This window comes from Zalophus californianus, chromosome 12 (genome assembly GCF_009762305.2).
Source record: "Zalophus californianus isolate mZalCal1 chromosome 12, mZalCal1.pri.v2, whole genome shotgun sequence".
Lineage (NCBI taxonomy): Eukaryota > Metazoa > Chordata > Mammalia > Carnivora > Otariidae > Zalophus > Zalophus californianus.
Window position 1 is genome coordinate 37,286,090 of NC_045606.1, and position 25,518 is coordinate 37,311,607.

Genomic DNA, 25,518 nt, shown 5'->3' on the forward strand with positions numbered 1-25,518 from the left:
CAACCATCCTTAATACTTTTTCAATTGTCCCTTATATTAAGATATCTTCATATTTGTCTCTCGAAACAATGGTCTTTGACATTATTGTTAGCTACCATGTTTTGAATGCTAAGTGTGAGGCACTACACTCAGGGCTTTATACATATTAACTGATTTAATCCTTACATTATCGTCTATGTGGAGTAGGTATTATTAGTTCCATTCTGCCATGAGGACAAGAAGTCTTGGGAAATTATGAAACTTACCCCAGGTCATGTGTTTACTAAGTGGCAGAGTTGGGTATTGAACCCATTTCTTGGCTTACTGCAAAGTCCATGTCATCTACTCATCAATACTAACCCCAAATGGTTAAATGGGAAAGCTATGTATAAACTACATATTTTTAAATGTAATTTGAAGTACTGTTATTACTAGTAGGTCATCTTCGACTTATTTTTCTTTCTAGAAAAAGTAAGTTTCCCCTGACTGTAGATTAGAAATAGCTGGAATGAGGCAATGCCCATAAAAATTAATTCCATGCATTATGTGCATGAATACACACACACACACACACACACACACACTTCATTAAAATAGGAAATCTAGAAAGTTGGAAACTATGAGGGGAGAAAGCTTTGCTGAGGAGGACTGTCCACTCCAACCTCAGGAAAAGCTATTGCTAAGAGAAATGTTACAGCAGGATTTTAAACCCAAGAATGCCAAAATAAGAAGTCTTCAAACTTTGTTAAAACATTAGAGTTCCAGCAGGGCAAGACATCAGGAATTATTAAACACATTTGAAAATTATTTGAGTTTTATAATTTTAGCACAAGCTAGGTAAGATATTAGACTTCAGAGTGAAATGAAGTTGGAATACAGAAAGATAGTGTTTTCTATCAGAGTGTCTGAAGACAGAATGTCTGGGTTGAAATCCCAGTTTTTGTCCACTGGGCAAGTTATGCAATGTCTCTGTACCTCGGTTTCCTCCTCTGGCTGGGACAGTTTAGTGTCTGCCTCATAGAAACATTTTATGAGTTATTAAATGAGACAATACATTTAAAACCTTCAGAAGAGGGCTTTGCACATAATATGTTCTCAAAAAATGTGAGCTCTTATTACATTTAATCTACAACTAATATGAAGGAAACTTTGGATTCCTTTAAATGTGATTTCTTAAAAAGTAGATGTTTAAATGAAAAAAAGTTGTGAGTACAGTTAGCAAGAGAGACTTTAGCACTATCTTTTTTGTTTTCACAGTCATTAAGATACATGAGAAATTATAATATTTCTATAGCTGAGTGGAGTAAATGCTGGAGGCTGCTAATGAGCAGAGGCAACAGCCCAGGGGCTCCAAATACCCCCCAGTCCACATGGCCTCCTGGCGGACTAAGGGGATGGCACTGGCCAGGCATGCTGGGTGAGAGCTGCAGCTTAATCCTTTTGAGGAAAGCCAGATGCAATAAGAAGCAAGTCATATTGATATGTGCTATCTCTGACTCTCATAAACTCTTAGGAATTTTTCCTGAGGAAATAGTGCAACAGAAGCAAAAATTGCATGGACACAAGATTCAGCTTTGCATCATACATACCAAAATGGGGGGGGGGGTAGATTCAATGTCCAATAAAAGAAAAAGTGTTGATTTGATAGAATAGCTAAAGGAGAAGGGACGGTTACCCTCTTCTCTTGGTAGTTTTCCTCCTTTGCTCAAAGAGCCTGACCAAAACATATACTGTGTTTCCACAGCCCAGAAACGGTACTATCTACGCTCCATCTCAGAAATGTTAGATGAATGAGGAGGAATGGGACCCTTAACAAAAGAGATGCCTGATATATGCAGTAGGTATATGCACCATTATAATGTAATGTCCTGATCTGCAAAATGTTGGACTATTTTGAAATTAATAAAATTAGCGAAAGGTAGAATACAAAAGAGTACATAGACTATGTGAAATCTAGTGTAATAGTGCAATCTAGTGGAAAAGGATTAAAAGGCAGAGTGTAAGAGCTACTACTGGGTTAGGGAAGTCAAACTGTCAGAAAAATTCCGTTCAAAATAAAAAATACAATAATCCTTGCAAGGTTTTTCCAATTATGAAACCTCTGAAAGAGAAATACTCTCATATTGGTTTTTCACTTGGAACTGTCATTCCTTTTCTTTATCATAGAAGCCCTATATCTTCATTGCCACGTATTCAAATAGTATAAGCAGGAGGGTATAAAACATGAAGACCCCCTCTCATCTATCTGTGGCCCCCCATCCAATGCCTAGGGAAGCCACTTTGCATCTTTCCACGTGTATGCAGACGCAGACATATGTTTGTGCGCGCGCGCACACACACACACACACACCGTGCTCTTTTTTACATAACGTGACCACACTTTTTCCCTTAGCATATATGTTGGACGTGTTTACATAAGATCACATTTGAAGGTTGCATTGCTCAAACATAATTTCCTTGTCGGCACCTCGAACTCAGCCTGTCCCAGGGAGGACTCCTGATCTTTCCTTTAAAGTCTGGGTCCCTTCTGGCATTCCTCCTGCCCTGAATGGCACCCCCATTCATCCTCCTGAATATGACAGAAATCTAGAAATCATCCTTGACATCTCTTCCTGCCGATCTCCAGGGCGAATTCGGTCCACGACCCACTGCTGTTGCTATTTACTCAAAAAGTCCCGCCTCGTTTCATTTCCCCAGCACCGTCTGGCCCAGGAGGGCTTCATCTCCATCTGGGGATTACAAAAGTAGCCTTGGATCTAGTGTGCGGCAAGCAGTTCTGAACCCCCAACCTCTTCTTCACAAAGCGGCCAAAATGCTCTTTTTGAAATGCAAATCTGATCTTGTCCCGCTTAAAACCCCTCCAAAGACTTCCCATAGGTTTTTGGATACAGATTACACTCTTTAAGGTGGTCTAAAAGGTCCTGCAAAATTCTCTCCCTGACTTCCTACTTCTCCTCTTACATTGGGTTCCCTCTTCTCTCTCGGATCCAACTTCACTGGACTTCTTCCAGCACCTTCTGTTTGCCAAGTCAACCTGCCCCAGGGCCTCTACAGAGCTCTTCCTTTTACCTCAAATACACCTTTCCTCTTCACCTCACTAACATTTACTCATCCTTCAGATCTGAGTACGTCCTCAGAGAAGTCTTCCTTAATCCCCCTGCCTGGCCAAATCCTCTCCTTAGAAATCCTAGTAGTGTGGGTAGCACTTACCATAGCTCAAAGGGCACATTTATGTGTGCGATTATTTGATTAATCTCTGTCAACCCCAGTAGTGTAAAAGTTCCATAATGGCTGGGACCGTATGTTTCCCAGCATCTAACACGGAGTCTCAAAACAGGTTGACACCCAGGAAATAAATAAATAAAAGAATAATTAATAAAGATGACCACTACCCTTTCTCAGTTTTCATTATTGCTATCAGTACTCCACGAAACATCCTTATACTTTTACTTCTGAGCACTTTCACAAGTCTATCTGTAAGCTAAACTCCTAGAAGTGAAACGGCTAGACAAAAAAAAAAGAGCATACATTTCAAATTTTGATAAGCACATGTAACGACCTGTTCTGTTTGCACTTCTGCAGTACTAGTTTTTGATGAAAATCAACCCTAGAGCTATAGAAAATGGAAAATGGTAAAGGTGCTACACTGATCAACTATTTCATAGGAGAGAAAAAACCACCGTCATTTTACTGCATAACAAGAAACACCAATTTGCTAAGGAGGAAAAAAAATAAAAGACCTCTGGGGCTACTTTTTTCTTTTCTTCTGCATTCCAAGGTAAAAGAATAACTTTACATCTATGCCTATCGCTGAAGAAAAAGGAAACTAAAATATTTCTCTTTAACTACTATAGGAAAATTAACTGTGATCTCTTCTTTCAAATTCGCAATAAACCCCAAATCTCCATAATAATCAAAGTGGTGACCAGATGAATGAGTGAAACATTAAAGAATGGGAAAGAATTTACACCAGAGCTGCCTAACTCCTGAGCATTTTTTGAAATGAGCAGCTTCATTTGTCAGAAAAGAAAAAGTCTGCCTTCCATGTCACAACAGATGCCGTGGCAATTCCCGTGGTACAGAATGCCGAAGATCTATTCTAAAAATCTGATTAGTCCAAGGCAATTAAGTAGAAAGTGAGACGTGCTAAAGATGAGTGCTTTGTAAGTAATAAAACCCATTTAAACCACTATTGCACCAATATCGTGTAAAAATTCTTAGATGAAGGAAGATCCAAAAAATAAAAATTCTACCAAAGTGACTCTAGAAGACAACAGCCCTTTAGCTTTACTCACGTTAATTTTTTTTCCAAGAATATAACATTAGTCATCATGCCAGCTGCTTATGTTTTTGAGACCACCTATTTTTAAAACTTCTTTAAGTTTTAAAATTTAACACGAGGATTATTTACTATTTCCCAAGAGCGGGAGCAAGCATTGCATTCAAGGAATCACAACTAGCTGCCTGTGGATCAGGTGAATGAGCGTTGACAAGCCAGAAGCTCATCTTTGAGCATTTCTCTCTCGGAAATATGAGCTCAGTGCAGGAACGCTTCTGGCATCTTCAACAACTGGGAAGCGAGCCATTACAAGTTGCCCTGTGCATTATTACAATCCCACAAAAGTGCATGGCACTTTTGTTAAAGAGAGAGAAAATAAGGAAAAACTTGTTCAACATGAAAAATATACTTCACACAGTCAGAGTTAGAGTGACCATATGTTCCTGACCTAACAATTTGAGTGAGAACATTGTGGGTAGGTTGGGAGGGGTGGGGAGGTCGGAAGAGGCAGGATTAAAAGAAGTAGGAAAAAGTGGGTTAAAAAAGATGTCTGAAGAATATGTCCTTCTCTCTTTCCAGCTCTCATCCGAGTCCCCCTTAGTTTTCAAGGCTCCGGGGAATAAAACAGTTTCCGTGGAGTCAGATGTGTTACAGGTTATCGCTCCTAGAAGTGGGGTCCTCTGTTGCATACTCTACAGATGAATTTTGAGCAATCCAGTTTCCAAAGTTAGACATGGTAATCAAAATAAGCAATCAATAGGTGGATGGAGGAGAAAGAAAATCTGCCACAAGACATCTTGAAGACACTAAGAATGTGCCCCTGAGACAGAATCCAGGCTAACCTGAAATGGAGAGAAGTTAAAAGAGCACAGGGTCGGAAGCTACTTTTGATTGAAAGGTTTTATCTTCAATTGAAAAGCTAAAAATTGTAACTGAGTACTGCAAGGACATATAAGAGTGGTGAAACCTGCAGAAAGGAGAACTGTCCCCCACTTCCCCCAGGGTAAGAGGATCCAGCAGCCAAGGGCTTAGCTGTCCTGCACCAGCAGCCAGCAGCGGCTGCCCCCCCCCTTAACCCTGGGTGCCCCAGCATCTGCGGCCACTCCGTCCGGGGAAGCCTGCTCCCAGCCAGCAAGAAACACCAGGAAGGGAAGAACTATAGGAAACAAGTTAAGGCCAGGACACTTTGCAGGGGGGCAGGGAGGGGGGAGCCAAAACAAAGCCAAAAGCCCTTTAATTCTCTTCTCCAATATTCATGTTTGAAACAGAATGAGAGGGTAGGAAGGAATGTGTTAAATTGCCCTGTTGCAGCTACTTTCAAGTTGTAAGAGATCAACTTGCAACACACAGGACTCTTCTTTTTAGACAGTTTATCAGAAAAAAATAAAATGTTTCCATCACAAGCTTCTTTGCTGTCCTACGCGAAAATGTTATTGTGGCCTTCAGATTACACATTAATTGCAATAAAGGTGAATATTTCTGATGTTTTAAAAGAACAGACCAAGTAAAGGTGTTAAGTTGATTCCCTTGCTGAGCTGCACTAACTGTTAGAAAGGTCTGGAGTTGAAATCCATCTCTACCTTTCACCCACTGGTGCTAGTTCTGCTTTCCGAAACAAACAGAAGAGAGTTTATGTCTACTTTTCGTCTTCAAGCTAAACATTTCCAGACCCTTTGAGGATACCTCCTATGACAGGATTGCCAGACCCCTCACCATCCCCACGGACTGTTCTGGAAGTTGTCTAATTTGTCAACGTCTCTCTTTAAATGTGACAGCCAGAAATGGACACAATACTACAGATGTGGTTAATTAGAGGGGGGTACTATTAATTTTTGTGACATATGGACACTATACTATTATCAGAATCTGAATTTGATTTTTTTTTTCTTTTTTGCAGACACATCAAGCTGCTGGTTCATATTAACCTTCTTTTTCCTCAAAAATTGCCACCACATCAAGTCACCTCCTTCCTTATAACACCAATGAATTATGATGCATTTACTGCTATAAAATATCTTTTTGCATAGCACTGCAGCCTATTTAAGCCATATTAACTCTACATTCTGTTATCTACTTATAACAGTTACCCCTTTGCAAGTCATTCCTGGATTTTAAAGCAAGCATCTTAGATCTTCATCAAAGTCATTCATAAAATTCATTGAAAAAGAGAAGACCCGGGCAAAGGCTTGGATCTTTCCCCAGGGACCACTCTTGGACCCCAACCAAGTAACCCACACACCTGGCGGGTGCTAGTTTAGCCTGCCTCACACTTACAAAGCAATCTGGCTAGTCTACACACCCTCTCACATAAGAGCATCTAATGCCTTAACAAATGCTTCGCTGAAAGCAAGATTCACTTATGTTTCAAAACAAAGTGTACAAAACTACACATATTAAAATCATAGTCTTTGAAAAATACATATGCACACGGAACAAAGACTAGAAGGAAAGGAGCATCAATGGAAATGTCTATTCTAGCGTCAGACTGTGGAGATTGTTTTTTATTCAATACTGTCTTTAGTTACGTTGTTTAAAAATTGAAGTAGGAATTCTGCTTAGAGAGAATGTTGTTTGGAGGCAGTTCATATGAAACAGCTTTAAGAGCATTGAGACTCTATCTGATGCTACCAACTTGAAAACCCCAATCAAAAAAAATGTTCATTTAAAAAGACTTGTTGATCCTTAGGAACACCAGCTTCTTTTTTTTTTTGAATTTTGCATTCCTGTTTTTGGCTAACATTTCTGGAAATCAGGAAGACAGTAGACCGGAGAACAGTATTCTAAAGTTTAGAAAAAGCTTGAATGTTTTGTGTGCGTGCGTGTGCGTGTGTGTGTGTGTGTGTGTGTGTGTGTGTGTGTGAGAGAGAGAGAGAGAGAGAGAGAGAGAGAGAGAGAGAATGAAAGTCTGTTCCTGACTGTCTGTCTGTTATGTCTGTCTCTCTATCTATGCTGGAGAAGTTCAAAAGGATGAAAAGGAAAAAAAAAGCCAACATGTTAATAGTTCTGTGAAGCTTTGGACTAAAACACAGCTCCATCCCAAGAATTTCTAGCAGACACATAAATTCGTATCATCTATTCACCTGGAATCCTTTTTTTACACTAAAAGCAGGAAATAAGATCAGCAATAGGATTTGCACTTTGCTGTTTAGAGCTGAGGCAAGGGTAAGGTTTAAGAAAAGGAGTCAGAAAGAGTAGCAAGGGTAAGGTTTAAGAAAAGGAGTCAGAAAGAGTAAATGTGTGCTGCAGTTAGTAAAAAAGGAAAAGAAACAAAGTGGCTGGTTATTTGGGAGAAAATAAGATCTATAAATCCTGCCCTTGCTGGAATCCTCAAACAATCTGAAAATTTGATGGAGAATTTTTTAACAAGTCAGGGTTTCTTCACTACTTCAGCATTTTGTTTAGAGCATGGTTTTCATCAGTGGTAAACTAGTGTTAGAATCTGAAATACATGTTGTCTTTATCTCTTTGAGGTGGTCTCTCACTAGTTTTCTCTGGTGCTGTCCCTTGCTATTTTTAATGTTTGAGAGGGAGACAAGTGAAAATTCCAATTTGCTTAGAAATACGAGTTGTCCTTTGTCCTAGAAGCTAAGCTAAATACATCAGGTAAACCAACAGCTTTTAGATTGATGGCAACTCTTATAATAAAGAGATGAGATGACCAGATACTAAGTCTAATATGATGACCAAATACTAAGTCCAGCTAATATTGACAACTAAAAATTTTACTTTGCTTAGAAATAAATTTTCCCTAGCATACTAAAAGTTAAGCCAAATGCATGTGGTAAAACAGCAGGTTCTTAGGTCCATAGCAAATTTTCATTTAAAAGAGATAAAATGTCCAACTAGAAAGTCTGGTTATTATTTGACAAGTGAAAATTCCATTTTGTCTTGAAATACAATTTTCCTTCCACCCTACAAATTAGGCTGAATACATGCGGTAAGTCAAGAGTTTCACAGATACATGGCAAATTGTCATAAAATAGGTAAATGTCCAAGTAGAAAGTCTAGTTACTGCTTGACAAGGGAAAATTCTACTTTGTTTTGAAATACAATTTTCCCACTACATAAGAAGTTAAATACAGGTGGTAAATCAACAGCTTCATAGATCCATAGCAAGTGCTCATAAAAATGGATTAAACTGTCCAAATACAATGCCCAGTTATTATTTGATAAAAGTAAATCTGCTCATTAACACCTTTTTTTGCTTTACACGCAATCTTGTGCAAAATGGGTAAGAAACAGTCAACACTGGGAAATATCTGAGAAAATCCAAAATTCACTTAGGATACTAAATGTCAAAAAAGTGTTTAAAATTCTTGTCTATTAATGGGGGGGTTAATGTTTTGGTAGATAACACAAATGTTATCTAAAGTATTTTTCTATCAAAGTTGTATTTTTATGTTTATTTTTAATATTGTTTTGCTGTTTCAGATTTGAAAAGTTTTATAATTACTTACCTGTTGATATTGTTTTCTTAGAAAATTATATTTCTAAGCAAAGTAAAAATTATTGTATATGTTGAGAAATAAAAGCACAAGGAAATACACCAAAATGATAACTATGTGTATGTTATAATAGTGAAGTCAGGGGAAATTCTCAGTTCTCTAGTTTTAAATATATATGTACTAATGTTGTTCATCTAAAATTTTAATTAGAAAAAGTAATTAATATCATTTCTTTTAAAAAAAAAACCCTCTGCAAATTTACTGTTATTTGACTGTTAGGTCTCTTTGGAAAGAAAATTAATTTGAACCCCTTTTTTATTTTTAAAAATAATGTGCAGCTCTATGAAAAATATATATTATTTTGGTACATAAGTACGCATAAAGAAAGTCTGAAAAAGTAAACTCCACAATGTTTACGGGGTTTAGCTCAGGATGAAGAAGTTACAGGTGATCTTGATTTTCTTGATTTTTTCCCCAGTTTTCTGGAGTTTTTTCTCCTGAATTTTGTACAGTAAGTAGGAATTCAGTATGATAAAAATAATACTAAAGCTGTATTTATATTTAAAAATTCTGGTTAACATTTTGAAATAAAAGATTAAATTGGTTCAAAGCGGTTCAAACTTTAAGTGTCTTGGGATCAATTTTTAAACTTTCCTTTTCCCTACCATCTATACTGGTTTTTAATCTCATGTTTTAGAAAAAGAAATCTATCAGTTAACAATTAGACGAAGTAACTTTTCTACATTGAAAAAAAGTCTAAGGGGTTGATAGTTTGGCGGTCATGAGAATGGTACTCTGGCAAACATAAGAATTCTAAAATTATTTTATCTTGCAGGAAAGGATGAACATCGTAAGATTAAAAGGCACTTCTAAAAAGTATAATTGTGCTCACCCAACTTCCTAGAAAAATATCTCTCATTATTGGAAATCTTCACTTCATTCATTCATTCATATATCGGATGGTCAACATTTCATTTTTGATAAAAAGTAAAATCTCAGTAAATGTGCTCCAGTTTTGTTTATTCCTAGAAAAGCTAGCTTTAAATGCAATCCCTGACACCCTGTCATCTACAATGGGCCAAATTCTTATTTATCCCATACGTATAAATAATCTGTAGCAATGTTACTAAAATATGCTCAGTTTTAGCCTTCAAATACAAATGTGTCTCATCCGTATTTCAGGAACCTCACTCAGCTGTAGACAATTTAACTTAAACTTCTTTTTCTAAGATTATCAACAAATTGTCCTTTTTCTCAGAGCCTAACACTTTGGGGCGCTTAAATGGAAATCCTGTTATGGCTTTTTTTTTTTAAGCATCCTTCTTCATCAGTATTTTAAAGGCTTGTAACCCCCTGCAATTTTATCTAAGGTAAAATATGTATGTTTATATGCATAAATACACAAAAACATTTGTGGCCGAATCTCAGCAACACGCTTGAAAGGATTAAACATGCGGTTACCGTGACTAAATGTACTCATTCTCTCTACAAGATTTAGAAAAATGTAACGTTGCAGGGAGAACTAGGTCTCTGTGTAAACCTTGTAATCACCACCAAAAGGCCATAGCTGGGATCCGCCGAAGCCTCCAAGCACATTGGAGGCATCCACAGCTGTTTTTAATTGTTTTAGCTTTTCAAAATAGTGCACTTGGTGGGGCAAACGGTGTTGTTTGCAGCGTCTCTGGCCCCCAGCCGGGGTTAACCCTGACCTGAACGCCCTGTTTAGCTCCCAGCATTTCATGATTCCGCTTCCCCGCTCCATAAAACCTAAGAAAAACGAGATCTCCGCCGGAGAAATGCTCTTAGGAAGAGGGGGAATTAGGTGTTTCAAATTGCACATTTTTGTGATCTCTCCCGTTCGGATTCAAGGAAAGGAAAGACAGGACGTGTTTGTGTGGAAAGGGACGAAGCTTGACACCCATTTCCTATGGCTTGTCTCCGGGCCGCAGCGCCCCATTCGTGTGGTAACAACCCCCAGAAAAACGGGCAACGACCCCCAAGTCTTTGCTGCAGGGATGGGGAGAGGTCCACCACCAGGGCTGGGAATGGGGGGGGGCGGAGGAATGGAAATTGGAGATGGAATTTCTGCGCGTTCTGGGCAGGGAGGGGCCCGCGGGGGCGCGGAGAAAAAGAAAAGGCCAGGGGTCAAGCCTGGGAAGGGACTCACAGGGCCCGGGAATTGGGGTATGGGGTGTCCTGGAGGAGGGGTATAGTGGGGAGAGGGGCAGCAAGAGGGGCTGACACCCAGAAAATGCACCCAGATACCCAAAACCCGGGCGGGGGATGGGGAGGCGGCGGCCTGTTGGCCCCAGGACCTCCCGTCGCGCGCGGGCCACTAACCTGTCAGCAAGAAGGTGCCAGTGGTCGCGGGGCTCATCCTGCGTGTCCCCCGACCCTGTCCTGTCCAAGCACAAGGGTCTCCCAGTTCCCACCACCGGGGCAATTGCATTCTTGGCCTGGCTAGGCCGGCCGTCCTCGATTCTCCCCTCCCCTCCCTTTCTTCTTTCCTCCCAGCTTGGCCAGTTCAGCATCAGCATCCTGCACCCCCTCCTTAATCCCGTACTCCCTCTAGCGGCGGGCCAGTGTAGCGTGGCCATCGCCCCCACCCCCATCCCCCATCCCCCCTCCGCCCCCGCTCCCCTCCGCCCCCCTAACTCGCAGAGCACGCTGGGATTTGGCGCCCCCCTCCTCTGTTCAGCCTATATAAGGCTCCCAGTCGGCGTTCCCGGTACACGCGCTTCAACTTCGGTTGGTGTGTGTCGAAGAAACCTGACTGCGACCTGGGGAGAAGAGCGAAGAGGGTCCACCGAGCCTCGCGAAAGGTCCGCTGAGCGGGCTCGCGTCCGGAGCCACTCCGGGCTGCGGAGCACCCAGCGGAACCCACGCCTGGCACAGGTGTGGGATCCCGTCCTTCTGTCTTCGCAGAGGAGTCCTCGCGTGGTGAGTATGCGGTGAGGATGTTTCTTTTATTAAGATCACATTCATTCTCTGTCCTTTTCGGGAGCTGCGGGAGATGGAGTAGTGCCCCTGAATGTCTCCACGCAAATCTTGTCACGCCTTCACTGGCAGTACCCCAAAACAGAGTGGAGAAACCAAGCCTTCAGGGCTTTGATTTCCAGGACTCAAGTCCAGATAAGTGCTATAGACAGACATGAGCTGCAGACAGACATGAGCTGCAGACAGACATGAGCTACAGAGCGATTTGTAATTTGCTCTTCAAAAGCGCTACGTAGTGGTAGGCGCTACAAACTAATTGGCGCTTCAATGCGCTATAAGCTGATAAGCGCTTCAAATACGCTATAGACTGGCGCTTCCAATGCGCTACAGGCTGATGGGTGCTTCAATGCGCTACAAACATAAGCGCGTCAAATGCGCTATAGATAGATGGGCGCTTCAGTTGCGCTATAAACTGATGGGCGCTTCAATGTGCTACAAACCATTATGAACTGCAGCAGTATATGAGCTGCAGACTGATGACTGATTTGCGCTTTAAATGCGCTACAAAATCTGAGCTGCGGAAGATTAGCGCTACAAAAATGATCATTCGCACTACAACAGCGGTTCATTGTGCTCCAAGGCACAGGAACTGCAGAGGTACATGAGCTGCAGAGAATTTACACCTAAAATGCGCTATAAAGTAATAACAGCTGCAGAGGTATACAAGCTGCACTGTTTTACGCTACAAAGAAACCAGCTGTAAAGGGACAAGAGCTGCAGAGTAAGATTACTCTGTCTTCTTAGTGGGGGACCCCACCCTTTGTCTCTAACACACCTTTTGGAATGGCTCCCACTATGTTTTTTTGCAGGACGGTTGTCTGCATGATGGTGCTGTTAGACAAAATGGAGCCCCGGGCAAAAATTAGTGTTTAACATTCTGCCCACACCATTCCTGCTATAGCAGTGGAGTGGAGGGGCGCTGACTTGAGTGTATAAGGGAATCTTTTGGTGGTGGCAGAGCGGGCTGCCTTGCCTAGTTGCGCTTGACTGAAGTGGCGGTGTAGTTGTGAAGGTGGCGCGAATTGGCGTCCAGCAACAGTTTGTGGAAACTGTTGGTTTGCTTAGTATGGGGGGGTGTTGGATCTGGGGGTGATTGCTCTGTTGGATGAAATGAATCTGGCTGTGGAGGCTGGTGGGAGGGGTTTTGGGAGGGGGGATCCTGGGAGAGGCAAACAGCCAGTCTCAGACCTGCCCCGCCCATTCTAGCGCGCCTTCTCTGCAGTATCTGCTCAGAGCGTGCTTAGCGCCTCCCAGCGCCTACTCAGAGCGCGCCTCCTCTGCAGCGCGCCTTCCTAGAGCGCGCCTTCTAGACCCTCTCTCCCCAGCCCCGCCTCTCCCTGAGCCCCCTCCTCTGTGGTGGCTCCCCCCCCAGACCCCGCCTTTCCCTGGGCCCGCCTCCTCTGAGGCCGCTCCCTCAGACCCCGCCTCTCCGAGCCCGCCTCCTCTGAGGCAGCTCCCCCCCAGACTCCGCCTCTCCCTGAGCGCTTCTCTGAGGTGGCTCCCCCTTTCTCCCCCCTTCTCCCCCCCGCCCCCTGAGCCTGCCTCCTCTGAGGCGACACTCCCAGAAAGCGCCCCTCCCTAGGCCTGCCTCCTCTGAGGTGGCTTGCCCAGACACCGCGTCTCCAAAGCTTGGCCCCTCCCTGAGCCTGCCTCTTCCGAAGTGGCCTGTGGCCCCGCCTCCTAGAGCCCACCTGCGCCTGCGCAGTGTGAGCCCCCCAGCCCCGCCCTACAGGCCCACCTCCTCTGCGCCTGCGTGCCTTCACTGTTTTCCCTGAGCCTGGCTGCACAGCCCCTCCCTCCTGCGGTTTCTTGGCGGCGCCGATTTTGCTTTTTATCCACTAGTGTCTAATAAATATAAGAATAATAAATAAGAACAATTAGCAACAATGGTAATTATACCTGGGATTTACAAGCACTTTTTGCAAGTGCTTTGCATATATTAAATAACAATTCCACAATTTAAACTTGATAGTGGGTTATGAAAAGTGCTTCTGAGCAGACATGGCTGGTGCCCCTAAGGGCAATCCAGCTAAATGTTTTTACTACAAATGAAAAATAAATTGTTTTGAATACTTTCACATTTAAGGTTTTTTTGAGACACTAATGGACACTGGTGGTGGCTAACTGGAATCAGATTCTTTGGTGGACACAAAATAAGGAATAACTTGAACTGTGTTTCATAGGAGTTTTAAGTGCCTTATTGGTACTCTTGGCTTGGCCTTGGGGCAAGGATGAGGTGTTTATCTGTGTGCCTATGAAGCTGGGTTTTTTTCCTTGGAACTCTAAGGGATTAGCCCTGGCTAACTTGCCTACATATTTATTAATTGTGCCTGGCACAGGGTAGGCATTCATTAAATATGTGTTAAATGACCAGAGTAAATTGGCTTATTCAGTGCCTTCTTTGGTGTCTGCAGGTGTTTTCTGGTTTTTTTTCCTATGGTGCTTTGCTGTCCTGGATTGTCCAAGGCCTTGCTTGCCTTATCTCTCACACTTAACAGGATCCAAAAAAACAAAAGTATGCATTTTTAAACTCCAGTAATGTAAGCTGTAATTATAATACAAAACTATACTTATATAAGATATTTAAAATAATTAGCTTTTTAAAAATGAAAAGCAAAAGCGAATTATTTGGGGTGAATGGAATACTTAATGGTGGTACATAATTGTCATATTTAAATTTCATATAATTTCGTATAATCAAGTGGTTACATTACAAAATATAGATTGGAGGGTTTTAACTGGCATTATAAAATATGTATATAAAACATTGATGCCTTACCTTCAGTCAGACTACCATGTTTATGTTTCTAACTAAACATAACTTTTAAAACCTGGTATCCTATATTATAAGCTATAAGCCAGGACTTTGACTCCCAAATATCTGTCACCCCCCACAACAAGTATACAATTTACATATTTTTACATATTTATACTTAAAGTAATTACAGCTTTCAGTTAGTCCCTAGGCCCACCTTGCCCCCCTAACCCCCACCCCCTTTGGAAATTTGTTATCTGCATTCTTTTAAAGTTCAAAACAATGATAAAAATGTGTGTATTAATATACTTTGCCTTTCTCAAATAGTACACATGGTACTAAAAAAGAAATTGGGACATTTGAAAATGTAAAGCAATTAAGAGTTGCTTAATGAAGTGTCATTTTCTAATGAGATATTTAATGTGCAATGGTTTTTGGCTACTCTTACTCTTCGGTGTGTTTGGGGAAAAGAAGTTTTTAGACGTCATCATGAAGAGTCAAAGATTAATCAAATGTATTTAATTCCTATATAGACTAACACTGAATTCTTTATCATATGTAAAGGTGACATCGGTCCCATGTGGCTTGGCTCTATGCTGTGTGTCCTTTCAGGTTTTAGGAATGGGGCCTCTTGAACCCATCTCGGCAATCCAGCCCCTCGTAAAGGGGGGGGTGGTTAAGGAGTCATAGTTCTATAATTCAAATCAAGTCACAGTGCTCCTGTTTCCATGTTAACTGGTGCTGTAGTTGCTATTTAAATGTTTTTAAACTTTATTTACACTGAATGTTAACCTGCCTGCCCACCCTCCTTTCATTTTTAAAGGTTAAACTACTCTTCTCTGGGCAGTTATCTCCTTTAGGACTTAGAGTCTCACCCCAAAGTTCAAAACCCCAGAGGTGGGTATCTGATGCCTGATCTCAGTAAAGGTCAGGGGTCTCAAACTGGTGAACTTGCAGGTCAGATAAGGTCCTTAATTTGACCAGCACTGGATTAAAAATCTGTTAAAGAATTTAATGTCTTTGGGAGGGGACATGCATCCCCAAATTGCATAGTCACAGCCCCCTCCTTATTGTTTTAACTGCAGTTTCTTCTCACTTTTGTTACCTTCCTGTCTACCAAAAGCATTTGAATTTTTAACCCTTACTGATCTTCTGATTCCCTAAACAATACAATGATTGTTTGCTGATTTCTGAACATGTTGTTATATCTGTCCTATTATTGTGTTTTGCAGATGTTAAAACCATCAGACTTGGGCCTCAATAAAGCTCACCCCAGTGACTGTGATTGACATGTAGGTTGTTAACCTTCCTGACCTGGGTCAGGCAGCGCCAGGCCATGCTCTGAATGCCTTTCCAGAAGTCTTCTCTCTAAGTTTTGAAAATATTAATGTCTAGATGACAGAAGTGGCACCTGAGTCACCTGACTTGTGCTTATTAGTGGTTTTTTAATGGGACATTAAAACTTTTAATAAATGAGACATTTATTAAATAAAAATTTTTATTAAATAATTTCATTTTATGAAATAAAAAATTATTCCATAAAAATAAAACTTTTAATAAATAAAAATTGCACTATTTTGTGACCTTATATTTTGAGTGTCACACTAATACAGTTATCTTTCAGGAGCTGGAAATGAAACAGTGTCACAGGTTATGATGTATTATTTTCTAAACTTTCAGACTATTTAGAATATTTTATCTTGAATGCCAATTAAAACTCTTACAATGGCACAGTAATTCTGTCCCTTAAAGACTCTGCTTGCTATACAGCCACTCCAAGGACAGTACAGAACATAGAGGAAGTGGCTGGGGGTGGGGGGTTGGGGGTGCAGGGGAGGAGCCTAAAGGATTATGAGGGGTTTTAAGGAAGGAGGAGGAAGGGGCATGTCTCTACAGCCAGAGACCAGGCTGAAGTACGCATGCATCACGTTTGATTACCACCGCCTTTTGTTTTTCCTCGTACCTTATTGAAATACTAGCTATTTTTCACCTAACTTCTTTGAATAACACGTTTATCTTTGTGAGTTTTTTAATTAATATAATTAATTTAGTGTCCATTTTTGCCTTGATGGGTCAGAGAAGAACAGGTGGCCAGGACTGCCAAGTTAAAATTTAGTGAACAGGCAATCTTGCCTGCTTTATAAATTATGTTTTTAAACTTTTGAGCACTTTCTTGAAGTTTTCCCAATATGAGAATTTAATGCTCATTTAAAAAATATTAAAAAGTTAAAATAATTAAGTTACTATAAATGCATTTAACCCTCTTTTTAGGCAGTACATAGGCACTGTTGTATGATTTATTGTATGTATGATTTATTGTCACCATACCCATAATTAAGACCTTTAATCTCCCCACTCCCCCTAACCCCCCATATAGCTACCCATCACCTAGGAAGGAGTACAGCCCTGTCCTGCTCTAAGTTACCAACTTTTGGGTGGGGCTGTGCTATTAAAAACTTGTTTCAAAACCAGAAGTTGCAAATTGGTGACCTGCAAATCAAATGAGGCCATGGATTTGTTTGGCCAACAGTGTATCCAAAGTAATAAAATTAATTAATCTTTAGGTGGGAAATGCATGCCTAGGTTGCCGTAGTTGCAGCCCCCTCCCTGTTTTAATTTTAGCCCCTACACAGAAAGTTACCTTTCTTATTAATAACTTTATTAATATTAGCTAACAGTTGTTGAATATTCACTGCTTTTCCTGCATTATTTAATTAAATCCATATTATACGTTTGAGGTGTACTATTATTGGGCTTCTTGGAATGTCCCATTTCATAGCCCAGCTCTTCCTAGCCTAGGAGTTATCAATTAATATTTGTTGATTGACTGCATAATAAGGAGGGAAACTGATAGACACATGTTGCTGCTCAGTGCCACTTCTGTCCCATAGGGAATTCTCTTTGGGAAATCAGATTACGGTCAGATTTAGACAATCCTGTGGGTTTTGTGACAGTTGTTGTTTGTTTTGATAATGACTTAGTAACCTCCATGGAGGTAGTGCCCCCTTCCCCCAGCGTTGATGAATATAAGCATTGTGATTCTAATCCCCCCACTCTTTTTTTTTTTTTTTTTTGGTTCCCTATTGGCTGGAATATTAGCAATTTTTCAGGTAACTTGTCTAATAACTCATTTTGGCTCTACTTGTGTGTTTTTATTTGGTCTCCATCTTTGACTTGAAAGCTTCTTGCAGTGCTCTCTTGATACAAAACTATTTGTTTAGAATGTCTCAGCATTCTTTTATAATCAGTGAAGGTAAATTTGCTGTTGATATAGTTATGAATTGTTGAATCATAATAAACAGGTGACCTTTGAGGAGAAAAAGGTCATTTGGACATGAAAAAGTAGGGTGCTTTATGTTATCTATTATCTTAATTGATTAACTCCTTTCTCTCTTTTGCAAGATTTGTGTTTGTTTATTAATTATTAATATAAGCAAGTAGAGCAAAGAGATACTTTAAATACTCATGTATTTAAAGTATTTTAGTGGATACTTTAAATACTCATGTATTTAAAGTATTTTAGTGGCTGGATACTTTAAATACTCATGTATTTAAAGTACTTTAGTGGCTACTTTAAATGCTAAAGTCTTTTTTGTAATGTGCTGCTTTGAATGTGTATGTTAAATTTATGTTTTTATCTTCATTTACAGAAACAAAAAGCTTTTGAAAACAAAAAGAAGAAAGGGTGGAAGAGGAGGCCAGGATCCGGGCCTCCATCCCCACAGGAGCGAAGCTACACCCGGGAGGTCTCCTCCCACCCCATCTCTCACCCTGGGGCCCGACTGCCCACCTCCTCCTCCTCCTCCTCCCCCCAACGGCCCCTCCTCCTCCTCTTCCTCTTGCTCCTCCTCCTCTTCCTCTTCTTCATCCTCACGCAGCGCCCAAAGGGGCCAGTACATCCCCAACCTGGCCGAACGAAGGCGGGACGATCTCTCTGAAGAGATCAACAACCTCAGAGAGAAGGTCATGAAGCAGTCCGAGGAGAACAACAACCTGCAGAACCAGGTGCAGAAGCTCACAGAGGAGAACACCTCCCTTCGTGAGCAAGTGGAGCCTGCCCCTCAGGATGAGGAGGATGACATCGAGCTCCGAGGTGCTGCGGCGGCTGCTGCCCCACCCACTCCGTTAGAGGAAGAGTGCCCAGATGACCTTCCTGAGAAGTTTGACGGCAACCCAGACATGCTGGTTCCTTTCATGGCTCAGTGCCAGCTCTTCATGGAAAAGAGCACCAGAGATTTTTCAGTCGATCGTGTCCGCGTCTGCTTCGTGACAAGCATGATGACCGGCCGTGCCGCCCGCTGGGCCTCTGCGAAGCTGGAGCGATCCCACTACCTGATGCACAACTACCCAGCCTTCATGACCGAAATGAAGCACGTCTTTGAAGACCCTCAGAGGCGAGAGGCCGCCAAACGCAAGATCAGACGTCTGCGCCAAGGCATGGGGTCAGTCATCGACTACTCCAACGCTTTCCAGATGATTGCCCAGGACCTGGATTGGAACGAGCCCGCCCTGATTGACCAGTACCACGAGGGCCTCAGCGACCACATTCAGGCAGAGCTGTCGCGCCTCGAAGTGGCCAAGTCGCTGTCGGCGCTGATCGGCCAATGCATCCACATCGAGAGAAGGCTGGCCAGAGCGGCTGCAGCTCGCAAGCCGCGCTCCCCGCCGCGCGCACTCGTGTTGCCGCACATCACGAGCCACCACCAGGTAGATCCGACTGAGCCTGTGGGCGGCGCCCGCATGCGCCTGACCCAGGAAGAAAAAGAAAGACGCAGAAAGCTGAACCTCTGCCTCTACTGTGGAAATGGAGGTCACTACGCCGACAACTGTCCTGCCAAGGCCTCAAAGGCTTCGCCGGCGGGAAACTCCCCGGCCCCGCTGTAGAGGGACCTTCAGCGACCGGGCCAGAAATAATAAGGTCCCCACAAGATGATGCTTCATCTCCACACTTGCAAGTGATGCTCCAGATTCATCTCCCGGGCAGACACACCCTGTTCGTCCGAGCCATGATCGATTCTGGTGCTTCTGGCAACTTCATCGATCACGAATACGTTGCCCAAAATGGAATTCCTCTGAGGGTCAAGGACTGGCCAATACTGGTAGAAGCAATTGATGGACGCCCCATAGCATCGGGCCCAGTTGTCCACGAAACGCACGACCTGATAGTCGACCTGGGAGATCACCGTGAGGTGCTGTCATTCGATGTGACTCAGTCTCCGTTCTTCCCCGTCGTCCTAGGGGTGCGCTGGCTGAGCACACACGACCCCAACATCACATGGAGCACCCGATCGATCGTCTTTGATTCTGAATATTGCCGATACCACTGCCGGATGTATTCTCCAATACCTCCGTCACTCCCACCACCAGCACAGCCGTCGTTTTACTACCCGGTGGATGGATACAGAGTTTACCAACCAGTGAGGTACTACTATGTCCAGAATGTGTACACTCCAGTGGATGAAAACGTCTACCCGGACCACCGCCTGGTTGACCCTACCATTGAAATGATACCTGGAGCACACAGTATTCCCAGCGGACACGTGTACTCACTGTCCGAACCCGAAATGGCAGCCCTGCGAGATTTTGTGGCCAGAAACGTGAAAGACGGGCTGATTACTCCAACAATCGCCCCAAATGGAGCCCAAGTTCTCCAGGTGAAGAGGGGGTGGAAACTGCAAGTTTCCTACGACTGCCGAGCTCCCAACAGTTTCACCATCCAGAATCAGTATCCTCGACTCTCTATTCCAAATTTGGATGACCAGGCTCACCTGGCAACGTACACTGAATACGTACCTCAAATACCCGGATACCAGACGTACCCCACATACGCCACGTACCCGACCTACCCAGTAGGATTCGCCTGGTACCCAGTGGGGCGAGATGGACATGGACGATCGCTCTATGTCCCCGTGATGATCACTTGGAATCCGCATTGGTACCGCCAGCCTCCGGTACCCCAGTATCCGCCGCCGCAGCCGCCGCCGCCACCGCCGCCGCCGCCGCCGCCACCATCTTACAGCACCATGTAAACACTTGTCGTGTCCTTCAGGATCTCTACCCTCAGATTTACTTCTGTTCAGCTTCTCAATCAGTGACTGTGTGCTAAATTAGGCTACTGCATCTTCAGGCCAACCTGAGGCACAGCCCTCTCTGAGATGGCTACGGAAAGGTCAGGGCCACCCTGGACTGGCGCACAGCCCAAGAAAGCACCAAAAGACCTCCTCCGCCATTTTCGGAGAGCGACAGAATATTTACCAACAACTTCTCTCTCGGTTTCCCACCTTAACTGCCAATTTAACTAAAATTCGTAACAAGTTTACTTCCCAGCGAATCCTGGAAGCCTGGGTTTTACCTGCTAAAACCTCTGTCACCATCTAAATTAATAGGCTGCCAGATTCCACATTTAACAGTTACAGAGAAGCTGATGCAAACACAGGAAATGCTGATTTCTTTATGGAGGGGGAGACACGGAGGAGGACGACATGAATTTTCTTGCAGTCTCGGTACTCTCTTTACATCACTGGAGGACCGACGCCTTATTAAGGAAGCCAGAATTGTTGGTGCAGTGTAAAACGGCTTCCGTGATCTTTTTGCTGCACCCTTAGAAACTTCACCATCTTCAAACTCCACATTCATGGTTCCGTTAATTCTCAAGGAGCAGCAACTGGACCGGTTCTCACAGGAGCAGGCAAAACCCCTGCAACAGAAACACCTCAGGCCTCAGAAGGAAGTGCTCTCTCAGAAAGGACTCTTGCATGTTGAGTGTGCCTTCACACCCTGGTGCAAATCACATGTACCCAAGAACTCTGGCTTTCTCACAACACCTTACCATCATCATGCTGGTAATGGCTTCCATAAAATGTTAAACCTGGTAACCAGAGACTGTTGGTGGCTCCAGGTGTGTTAGACGTTTATGAGGCGTGACTACCTTGCAGTCCCATACCTAGCTCTTAAGAGACTCTGAGTTAACGTTACCAATGTATCCTGGTACTTAAGAAGAAATTTCAGGAGTGTTGTTAATTGGCTGGAAGAGGATCACCTGAAGTGTTGGAAGCATCTCTCCATGTGTCTGCCTCCATATGCATCTGGGCATTTCATCATCAGTCCCCTCACTAGACTGTAGCACAAGGATGCTTAGAGAGGGGACATGAATTTAGCACCCAGACCCACACTCCTATGCCTGCGAGGAATATCTTTGAAGAAGAGGAATTGGGGCACTGGACACTGTCTTGAAGATTCGGACTTCTTTAGTGAGCTTTAAATCCAGAGGGTGGCCTGATGGATAACCTCACTTTAAAAGGATCAGAGTTCACACAGTGGAAAGGGGTCCCCTCTAGAGGATGGAGACAAAAAGAAGCTGCCAAGAATGAAAGGCCTCAAAGCAACTCATATGACTCAAAGCAACAGACAACACAAGCATTGTCTTCAATCCAGTGTCGACCTCTAGTCTCCTGGATGCTTTGTGCTAACCTGGGACTGCCTGACTTCTTTAGCCTGGTCTTTTGCTACTACCTTGAACTCTCTGTCTAACCTCTCTCTTTCTGTTTAATTCTTTACTACTGCCATTAACCCTGCTGCAGGATTTGTGTCATCTTTCCTGCCTGGCGCTGAGACTCCATTTTGCTGCCACGCATGGAGAAGAAAGAGGCAGGCTTCAAGAGGCTTGTGTTTCAGTACACAACCTCCAATTGCCAAAACACAGTTTGAGCAGTAGACAACATGGTATAGATTTCAAATTGCATATCATGAAGAGGAGTCTAATGGTGAAGTTTCATTTTTCATCCACATCTTTCACCCATTCATTATCACCCATTCATTATCACCCACCCTTATTCTTGCATGTTTAAATACTTAAAAGTTTTAGCCGTAGGTGACTAGTGTCTTTTAACAGTGTTTTAAAGTGGTGACTGCTTTCAGAAGTTATTTCCATTGAATTACAAAGTACTACCCAATTCTTATTGTTAAACTAATTAAAATTGAGTAACATAGTATAAAATGTTTCTTTACTGTGAACTTCTCTTACAACACTGTGAATGAGAGGCTCCTCAGAACTGGAGTATTTGTATAGTAGTTCATCCCATTCATCTTCAATCTGCTAGTTTAATGTCATATAGAATTTCAATTTTATTAATTGGGCCTTTTAAAAATCACACAAAAAGACCTACAAATTCAAAAAAGATACCTAATTGGCTATTTAATTCCAAATAACTCTCCCCCCTCCCCCTTTTATTTTCTTCAATGGAATCCGAAAGCTTGTCAGTCACTCATGTGTTTTAGAGTAATTACCTTTAAAATGGTGCGTTTGTGCTTCTGGACTATTTTGAAGCGTCACTTCCGTTTACCTCAGATCAACCCATCACCCATACATTTGAATTCAAGTTGTTTTGTGTCAAATTTACAGTTGTCACTTGATCTTCAAGCTGCTGAGGGCCTAGAAATAGGTCATTGTCTGCAGCCCCGGCATGAGCACACGGACATTTGCCATCACTGCAAGCGGAAATCTGGAGATGTTGACCAACGACAGCAGCTGTCAGGGAAAGCATGGTGGTATGGGTCAGCTACGCATGGATGAAGACCCTGGCGCACATTTGGCTGTTTAGTAAAGCTTGTGAAAAACTGTTGGCAGTGTGTTCTATGCTTTATTGCTATATATACTATCTATAAATGTAGGTGTTAAGGATAAGTAATTTCAAATTTATTCTATAGTATCAGAATTTGATAAGTTTCCTTTCACTGAATTTATTTTGTTGCTGTTGATTATGTTTATTGGATACTTCTCTTTTTTGGCATTTTTCCCACAAAATGTCTTTATTCATAAGAAAGGAAAGAGCAAAGAAATTAAATCTCTAAGGGAGTTAGAAAGGGAGAAAAATAAAGCATAAAGGACATACAACAAAACAGAATTATTAGAGCCAATAGTCAACCTTTTTTTGAAACAAATTGGCAAATTTGGTTAACTTTTGACCCAAATTGTCGGTGTTAATTAAATCAAGGAAGAAGAAGATAGGAGCTCCCATTGTTAGGCAAACCTGGAGGGAACTAGTGAAGGTCATCATGCTAAGATCTTGAAAGGGAGGAAGTTTACATACATTTCTGAAGGGTCAACTTAGTTTGAGCAATGAGGTATTTGCAGTCGATGCTGGAAAATAGAGAATTAGTTTGATTCAATCAGGTGAGGTGACATAAGGAACTTGCAGGTGCATAAAATAAAGAGAGGCACATCTATATAGTGCAGTCTGGATTTGTGTTTAAGTTTGCAGGTACCTCTTGGGCTCCTGAATTGATCTGCTTGTCATCCACCACAGACGTCGAACGTCAGATACAGTTCCAAGATTGGCAACAGGGAACACTCTGCTGGGAAGACCTGGGCAGAAATGAAGGACCACCTGCCGAGAGGAAGAGCTAGGTGGGAACCACGCTGCATTTTCATGGAAAGAATGAACATCTAGTGGGACTGAAAGTTCTTTGTTGTTTCAGATTGTAGAATGCGATTGATGGAATTGGTCTGTGGAAATTGCGTTGTTTTTTATTTCTTTATGTTATCAGTTTAAGTAATAGGGGATATACATAATCATAAGTATTTTAGGGTGGGAGGGACTATTAAGTAATCTTAAGTGGGTGGGGTTAGTTTAAAAGTTAGCATGATATTATGTATTAGATAACTCTATAAGTGGACATGTGTACTTACTTGTGATCCTTTACCCTATGATTGCTACCCCTAAAGATTTCAGATAAACTCAGAGGGAACTGCAGGGAGATCAACCTATTTAGGGCAAATTGGACATGGATAAAACTCTAGTGGGAAAAAGTTCAAAGGTGATTGGATAAATAATTTAACTTTGCCCTGGGTGTTAACGCCAGAGATCCAGATTGTGAGCAAAGCCTTTGGAAAGTTATAAGATGAGTAGATACTCTTTGAGAAATTCTTGCTGGAATGAAATTGATAATTAAGGATGGTAAATATTCATGGAAGTTACAGAAAAGTGATGAATAAGAACCCTGTCAGTGGCCCTCCTACCTGCCCCTGCCTTTTCTCCCTACCCCTACCACCTCCCTACCCTTCCCCATTTTATTGCTGTATTTCTCTCTATTTACTAATATTGTATTGATGTTATAATAAACATTCAATTAATAAAGATTTAGTGGTTAAGTGCAAACTGTGTCCTGATCATTTCAGCGTCATCCACCGACATCAAAGGAACAGGGTTGGGGGAGCAATGGGGGTGGGACAGTGGGGAGAGTGGGGGGAGTGGGGGGAGGAAGGGAGAAGGGAGGGTGGAGCAATAGGGCTGGAGCAGTGGGGAGGGTCTAGGAGTCTAGAGGGAGGGCGGGGGTAAGTTTGGAAGTAGGGGGTGGTATAAAGAACAGATCAAACAACCCAGTATCCATTATCCAGAATACTTCAGGAAATCAACTAAATTACTCCTGGCTTCAAAACTTTACATATAAAATAAAAATAAAGCAATACGATATTCTATTGATACAATATAAAATCTTTAAGATGCAAAACTTTAACATATAAAATAAAGCCACATAATTAATAGTGGTTCTATTGACATAATAAAAAAACTTTAATATCAAGCCTTCATGGAATACTTGATATTTATTAATAGAAAAATTATCAAATCATTAGTAAGGACTGAAAAGAAGACATTCCAATGAAGTAACATGGTGATGTGCTGGAAATGAGCATGTGGATTTTTAAAATACCAATTAACACTAAAAGAGTGATCATGAAACTTATGTAAAGAAAAGTGACAAATGGGGTCCATCCTATCATATTTCAAAAGGTAATGACATCAGAGTTGTAATAGGTTGCATATAGAAAACTTGAAAAAGGGACTTTAATGTGCCAGTTTCGAAGAGTTGTTGGGTTCATATAACATGGTGGTCACAGAAACATGATGGTTTATTGGGAAGGGTACTAGGAAGGTGGTGACTAAATGGAAAGAGCTGGAGCTAATGAAAACACACAATTAAAAACTGTCTCTCCTTTGAATCAGGCTACCCTGGCTAGTTGTCCATTCAGCCCAGAGTACACAGACTTCCACAGGTGTACAGAG

At 42.2% G+C, this 25,518-nt stretch overlaps 2 protein-coding genes across 7 annotated transcripts in view; one reads left to right on the forward strand and one right to left on the reverse strand.

Moving 5' to 3' along the window:
• SGCE (sarcoglycan epsilon) overlaps positions 1 to 11,313 on the reverse strand; it is a 66,810-nt gene extending 55,497 nt beyond the window's left edge. For 4 of the 6 annotated variants that reach the window (XM_027573238.1, XM_027573239.1, XM_027573237.1 and 1 more), the window contains exon 1: positions 11,044 to 11,313. In XM_027573238.1, the coding sequence (XP_027429039.1) occupies positions 11,044 to 11,152 (109 nt within the window). In that variant the 5' untranslated portion in view covers positions 11,153 to 11,313. The remainder of the gene's footprint in view (positions 1 to 11,043) is intronic. The other 2 variants (XM_027573243.1, XM_027573242.2) reach the window with 2 other exon arrangements.
• Positions 11,314 to 11,410: 97 nt separating this feature from the next.
• PEG10 (paternally expressed 10) lies at positions 11,411 to 24,612 on the forward strand. Its single transcript, XM_027573236.2, is given in 4 exon segments — positions 11,411 to 11,643; positions 17,555 to 17,565; positions 18,106 to 19,310; positions 19,313 to 24,612. Coding segments are annotated over 2 exon segments (2,061 nt in total). The 5' UTR covers positions 11,411 to 11,643; positions 17,555 to 17,565; positions 18,106 to 18,421; the 3' UTR covers positions 20,485 to 24,612.
• Positions 24,613 to 25,518: the final 906 nt, after the last annotated feature.